At 32.1% G+C, this 7305-nt stretch overlaps 1 protein-coding gene across 3 annotated transcripts; it reads left to right on the forward strand.

Annotated features, from left to right (window-relative positions):
• Window positions 1–365: 365 nt before the first annotated feature.
• Window positions 366–4052, forward strand: LOC112096401 (CDP-diacylglycerol--inositol 3-phosphatidyltransferase 1-like). 3 transcript variants are annotated; one of them, XM_024179827.1, is made up of 11 exons: window positions 366–539; window positions 720–835; window positions 923–1007; window positions 1108–1157; window positions 1803–1842; window positions 1971–2015; window positions 2100–2165; window positions 2260–2428; window positions 2519–2575; window positions 2664–2762; window positions 3565–4052. In XM_024179827.1, the coding sequence occupies exons 2-11, from the start codon at window positions 763–765 to the stop codon at window positions 3622–3624; spliced, it is 744 nt and encodes a 247-aa protein (XP_024035595.1). In that variant the 5' UTR covers window positions 366–539; window positions 720–762; the 3' UTR covers window positions 3625–4052. The 3 variants fall into 3 exon arrangements, with proteins under 3 accessions (XP_024035595.1, XP_024035602.1, XP_024035598.1); XM_024179834.1 differs by having other exon boundaries at window positions 2314–2428; XM_024179830.1 differs by having other exon boundaries at window positions 535–575.
• The last annotated feature ends 3253 nt before the right edge of the window (window positions 4053–7305 follow it).

Consider the following 7305-nt stretch of genomic DNA (forward strand, 5'->3'; position numbering starts at 1 on the left):
ATCTACCAAAATATTATAAATTTATACTATTAAAGTTCTAAATCTATATAAGATTTTATAAATGAAACACTACATATATGTTTATCCTTCTAAAATAATAAGAAAAGAGAATCATATCTAATATTTAAGTTTTAATAGAAATAATCTGTAAATTAATTTAAAATAAAAAAATATAATAATATTATTGATTGTGTAAATGAGTCAAGAACTTTAACTCTAATTTGACAATAAAAAAAAATATTAACCTAAATTTAATTAATAATTATGTTAAATTTAATGAACCAAATTTGACAACCCATTCTTATTTATTCTTCGTATTAAATAATAAAGTCATGTCAAATTTTACAAGCTCAATGGCTCAAAGCGTATCGCACACGAGAGTTGATGACAGCCGAATAATTATCCTAGTGGTTTAATTATAATCACACTTAAAAAAAATGATTAAGCAATTAAACAAATCATTTCCAAAAGAATTAAGAAGCGGAACTGCGGAAGTAAGGAATCGAATCAAGAACTCAACTGTGTTTCCGAGCAAAAAGGTTTGTTCTTCTTTCAAGCTTCTTTCAACTTCCAAGGTTCGTTTCTTGATTTGTGTTTCACATCCAAGCACATATCAGCTGCTAGCCCCACCAGTTTTTCTGGGTCCCATTTATATGGCGTGAGATCTTGTTCTAGTCTATTTGGAACTCTTTTTTTTTTTTTTTTTTTTTTTTGTGCAGGAGTTTGTAATAGTTTCCTTGTAATAGTTTCCAAGTTGCTTCAATGGCCAACGTGAAGAAAACTGCACCAAGACTTAGAAAGTTATCTGTCTATCTTTACATTCCAAATATAATTGGTGGGTTTTGTGGGTTTTTCTGATAGTTTATGATTACTGGCTTCATGGGTTTGATGGAATTTTTCATTTTTATGTTGTGAATGTTAGGGTATGTGAGAGTGCTCTTGAATTGCATTGCCTTTTATTTATGTTTCTCTGACAAAAGGGTTTTCTCTGTTCTCTACTTTATCAGGTGAGAATCTATTTTAGAAGTTTCCTTTGATGTGTAGCTTCATGGCCATTGTTTGATGTGTATAGTGTTTGAGTGTAATGCGAGTATTGTGTGCTTTCAGCTTTGTATGTGATGCGATAGATGGTTGGTGTGCTCGTAAATTCAATCAAGGTATGAAGTGATCTGCTCTCTATCTTTTGGCAAATTAAGCATCGACAATTTATGCTAATTGAGCTGCTAAAAATTGTCTTTGTGTGTGAATGAGGACGTGTTAGAGTGAATTCTCGTAATCTTTATCCAGTCAAAGCAAACGTTTGTCTTTCACATTGACTATTAAGCTGGATGTTTGATACTGAATAAGATGATTCAGTTGTCTTCTTATACTGTTGGTTCAATATTATTTTGAAATAACATATCACGATCCTCTTTTGGAGTTTTAATCCATGTGCAGTTACAACTTTATTGTCCTTTTGAGCTGCAATCTTGAATCACTGTCTTTTTACTGTTATTATTTCATTTAGCAACTGGTACAGTGGTATTTGAATTGCATAGTATGCTTCTTGGCTATGTTAAACTGATTTGAACAGAACCAGAACTTTCAGTCTATGTCTTAAAAACTCAGTATATCACTAATTTCCTAGCACAGGCCTCGTTGACTGTCAAAAATTTGAGGCATATTTCTGGATTGAAGGCTTTTCTGTAGTCGATTTGATGATAAGGGCATGTATTATCCCTAACATTTTAAGCAGTAATTTGTAACTAGTTATAACCAGTGCCTAAGATGTTGGATTTCATTGTCTTCTTTTTCTGGTTCAGTTTCGACCTTTGGAGCTGTTTTAGACATGGTAACCGATAGGTAATTTCTCTCAATCCCACCCTCAATGTATCATTAGTCATCATTCGTTCTGATTGGCATAGATACACATACTAATTTGGATTATTGTCTTTGCCTTCGTCTTTTGTTAATAATCTTTTGCATTTCAGGATTAGTACAGCTTGTCTACTGGTAATACTCTCTCAAGTATACAGGTAAGACTTTGTTATGTTTTCTTGACGCGTAATCTAATATTTTAAAATGAATGCATAACTGAGCTATTTTGTATCTCTATGCAGGCCTGGTTTGGTTTTTGTGTCACTACTTGCGTTAGATATCGGTAGTCACTGGCTGCAGATGTACAGGTACCTATTCATTTCCCTAACACAATCTCATGAGACATGAAATTGCTTGTGCAACTGGAAGATATTAGATTTATATTTTCCTTTTTTGCTAAAGAAAAGTGTTACTTTCTTTGGGAAATATGCCTACCACTCTGGATCTCTATTGCAGTACATTCTTGACAGGAAAAACTAGCCATAAAGATGTAAAAGACAGCACAAATTGGCTTTTCAAAGCATATTATGGGAACCGGATGTTTATGGGTTATTGTTGTGTGGCATGTGAGGTAATTGTAGCTTTCCGTGTTATTATACATATCAGTATTTGCAAATGTTATCAGTACTTTTTACCGGATCCAACTGTTTCAACCCTGCAGGTTCTTTACCTAATCCTATTTCTTATTGCGGGGAAGCAGAGTGAAAGTTTGGTGGATGTAGGTTCTCATTTTCTTACTATTGGATTGTTCTGCGCATTGGAAGATTTCCCCTGTTTCTCAGTTTTCAAACAATATCTTCTTTCAGGTTGTGGCGAGTGCTGTGCGACAGGGTTCGCCCCTTTCCTTCCTAGTTGCATTGAGTTTATTCGGATGGGCAATCAAGCAAACGATCAATGTCATACAGGTAACTTGCACTTCATATGATGGAAATGTTTGTTTATCCTGATACTTTTTGACAATAAATAAATTTCTTGATGTCTAAAAATTAAGGAAACTTTTGTATCGGCAAAGTTGACATTTTACAATGGCATTGTGGATTCTGAAGTTGATCAGTTTGAGACTCACATGCTGTTATATGCTTGAATATTAAAACTCAAACCTTATCTGTGTCTTAAATGGATTGTTGTGGATATGCCTGAGATGAACATTTTCTTCCTCTTCACCTCATCATCTTTGTCATGGTAGTTATAATTGATTGAGGAGTGTTAAAACACATTGTGATGAATGAATGGACTAGCTATGTGATTAAGACTGCATTTATTAGGTTGGTGCCACAAATATTAGGCAGGATATTCACAATAGTGCTACTGAAGCTTTATATGGAATAAGGAGACCAAACCTCTATATGATAAATAGTTGTATGAATACCAAATGAATTGTAAGAGGATATGGTTAATTGAGGTTGCATTTAAGAAAGCTTGAGTTCTAAGAGCACAGAAATGGGATCAGTCTTGCTCAAGTGTAAACTCCGTCAGTTAGGAAGCTGTCCATCAAATGTAAATATTTATGTGATTGAGAGAAATTTTGGACTTTTGATGCAAACAAAATCCTGTATGCATTTGCTTGCCCCCAAGGAGCTGAAAGTTCTCAAATTGTTTGTAGACGTAATAGTTCTCCTGATGTCATTTGGCTTGCTAATCTTTTTTGCTCGAAAATTTGCCCATTGTGTGGTCTTGACGGTGGGTGAAATTGATTCGTGGTTTCAGATGAAGACAGCAGCAGATGTGTGTGTGCTATATGACATCGAGAAAAAGCAAAAGCCTTAAATTGTTAATCAACATTTTCCATTTCAGAAGAATCTGTTTGTGGTTCTCCTGCTCGAGTGCCTACTTTTCAGTGTGCAAGCATATATGTTGAGACCGGCAGATGAAATCACTAAACTTTTACAGTTGATCTGAGGCTCCTCGAAAGAAGGATTTGGATTTTGGAATTAATTTGGGGAAAGGGTTTTTTTCTGGTATATGAGTGTAAGCATTCCTTCAATCACGTTGCTTTGTGCCATTAACATAATGGCAATTCCACAATGGGGATAATGATAATTTTGTGATTGGGAACTCTTTACTGGTTTTTCTTTGGCCATCTGTGTCTATGATTAAGGTTGTTTAAAGTGTTATGGCTTTTAATCTACAACCATTGCGAAATGGACTCACTAGCTGGCAAATAATAAAACATGGTGCTGTCAAATTTTGTAAGGATTATGCATACACACTCTTTCGTCTTCAATGCCCTGAAACTGGGTAACTACATGTATGATTTTCATTCAGAAAAACTGGCGAGAACTAATGACTTTGCAGATTAAAAAATAAGTAGGATTATCAGATTATATAGTATTGTTATGTAATGTCTTGTGGTTTTTTTAAGGTTAAAGTTGGTTTAGAAATTAATTAAAAGACGGTATTCATTCTATCATAAGACGAATTTTTAACAAGAGGAGAAGGTTCCTTTTATAATTTACTAATTTATACAACCTTTAATATTAAAACAAAATTTTATATATTAAGGACGATGATTCTTGCTCACTTAGTAAGATATGTACATAACATAGGTTTGTTAAGCAAGGAATCAATTATGTATTTCTTGTATCTGAAAAAATGAATCATCCTTTAACGAGGGTTATCATCAATTGCAGGTTTCTAGTTTGGTTGCTTGGTTTGAGGACTATGAATATTACATTGTCATAACTAAAGGAAAGAATATTGTATACACAGCACACTATAATTACCAATTCTTTATCTTATAATATAAGTTCATAGTGATTGATTTGTCCGTCTTCAGCCAAAAAAAAAAAAAAAAGTCCCATTTCAGCACAAATACAAGAGCCCTCATTTTTCTTTGCTCCGGCCATTTTATAGCAGTGTCATCACAGACACCTCAAGCTCTGCCGAATCATCGTAGACAATTCGTGATTGGTGGGAGCATTACAAGAAAGGTACGACTACTTCAAACTGATAGATTTGTTTATATGATTTAGCTATAGTTTTTTCTTTTAACAATAAACAAGAGACAATCATGTACATTATTAGTTACATAAATGTAGATACTAATTTATTCCTGTACTTGCCAGATCCATACATATAAAAATGAGATAAATTTTAAGGTTTAAAAAATTTCAATTCATCAAAAATCTAGTGCCATATTAAGCGGTAAAATCACTTAGGGTTAGTACAAGAGGTTTATGATTCCCCGACCCGTTTATATGTAGGGGTGGGGAAGGTATTAGGCAATAAAGAATTAGTAAAAATTAATAAACATATTATAAAAAGAAATAAATTTCAAGAGGGAACGTAAAAGATTGTATGTAACTTATCGTTAGTGGAATGGAATTTTTTTGGAGACGCTATATTTGGCTTGGAACATATATTAGAACAAGGTTATTTGAACCCACCACACTCTCCAAAATCCACTTCTCAATAAAAAATTTCATTACAAAATTTTTCTTAATTAAATTACTATTTTAACCAATTATTTTGTTAATTTATCTTCCTAAAGCTTTTATTTTGTTTTGCCCTTTTTTCTCTTTTCCTCTCCGTCTCCCCAATTTTTTTTCTAGTCTTGTGTGGTTCTTAACTTCTTATACTTTAAGGCTTCTATTGGAGTAAAATCTCTATTCAAATTGCTTATTCAAAAAAGAAAAAAATTGTTTTTTTTCTTTTAAAATTTGCCTTTCCTTTACCCTCGAGTCACTATTAGATGTATAAGCTCGTGATGAAACTTTAGTAATTGGATTTCTATTAAATATTTTAATTTAAAAAAATGAGAAGATCACTATAAAAATATCAAAAGATCACCAACTTAATTATAGCAATAATTAAGGGAATTGAAAGACTTACTATTTCTGTTTGAAGTTATTATTATAAAGAAAGAAAGGGAAAAAAAAGTCGCTGCAATTGCATCAATTGAGGACATGTTAAGAAAAGCATCATAAAAAGTAATGAGAGAAACAACTAATGAAAATTAATGATACTTATTGAGGGTATATTGGGAATATTTGTGGGTTTTTTGAATGAAAAAATAAATTTTAAGTTGTGATAATGTGTTTATTATATAAATGGGTTTATTCAGCATTACAATGGGTTTAAATGGCTTTATCCTTCATATTATAATAAATTTTTATATTACTGTAATAGCCGTAATATAGAGGACAACGTATGAAAATATTGTTACTCTTATACTATTAAAGAAACAATATTATCATGTACAGACAAGAACACTCCAGTGCTCAAGTGTAAAAGTTTTAGTAAAACATATAAGAACTCTTAAGTGTAAACATAATTTCGTCAAGGTGCTGTAATAGAATCTAATGCTCTTTGGTAGTGTAAACTATGTGTGCCACGTGTAGTATTTCAATCTTCACAAGTGGCATTGTAAATAGTGGCTCTTATTTCAGTTCCTCGTAGGCACTCTAGAGACACGTTAGCTTCGAAGCTAGTATTTGGTCATCACGTGCTTCTTTTAATGAAACGTGTGGTTCATTTTATCCTTATACGAGAGCATTTTGTGCGGAATAACCATGTCAAATGCTCATTTATCAAGGACACGTGTCGTGTTCTCAGAACATAGTAAAAATATGATACGCTAACCCATGTACATTTATGGAAAATCAAATGAAAACAAAGAACTAAAAAAAAAGTACAAAGGCCAATTAATAATGTTTGAGTTTGAGATGATTAATATTTAATGTTATGGTTGTAAAGATAAGAATAAAAGTAGGTCTAGTGAGGACTATCCTCATATTATAACACTATTTAAAGTAAATTTTGTTATAAAAGATTTTATTCAATTAGGTATAGAGACCGTTCAAACTATATTTTAGGTACAAACTCATCTGTTTGACATAATAGTATGTCTCTTAATAGGACTAACATTGGTCAAATCAACCTATTTCGATAAGATCCATCGAAATTAATATTTAAAACATTTATCATCTCATTATACAATACACAACTTTGCCATCTAGTAGAGAATGATTGGTTGGCACACCATAGTTTACATAGATATTTCTAATATTTGAATAATTTGTTAGGAAATTTTAATCCTACCAAGATCTTGTAAGTAAACATATCAAATAAATAGTAAATAGATAATATATAGAGAATAAAACCAAACACAATAATTTACCGGAGAAAAATTCCTATATTGGAGAAAAACCACGGCCGCCAAAGATGACAAAAGAAAAATCCACTATGTAAAGATCATTACAATCACTCTAGTATTTTCCTCACATACAAAACCCCAATAACAAATAATCTCTTATTCTAGAAACTGTCTACTTGTATAGAACTGATTATTGTGTTATGCAAACAAGTGAATCTAACCTTCTTATATAGGCAAATGCTAAGTTACAATAATTGTAACATACATCTCTCATGTGAACCACACAAATTGTGGGTCCTACAATTTTGTGTGGTTCACATGAGAGATGTATGTTACAATTATTGTAACTTAGA

Source organism: Citrus clementina, unplaced genomic scaffold (assembly GCF_000493195.1).
Source record: "Citrus clementina cultivar Clemenules unplaced genomic scaffold, Citrus_clementina_v1.0 scaffold_9, whole genome shotgun sequence".
NCBI lineage: Eukaryota > Viridiplantae > Streptophyta > Magnoliopsida > Sapindales > Rutaceae > Citrus > Citrus x clementina.

Coding starts and splice junctions, on each gene's coding strand:
- LOC112096401 (XM_024179827.1), top strand. CDS start 763: ATGGCCAACGTGAAGAAAACTGCACCAAGACTTAGAAAGTTATCTGTC. Junction 2,166..2,259: donor CACTGGCTGCAGATGTACAG/GTACCTATTCAT, acceptor TTTTTGCTAAAG/AAAAGTGTTACTTTCTTTGG. Junction 2,429..2,518: donor ATTGTTGTGTGGCATGTGAG/GTAATTGTAGCT, acceptor TCAACCCTGCAG/GTTCTTTACCTAATCCTATT.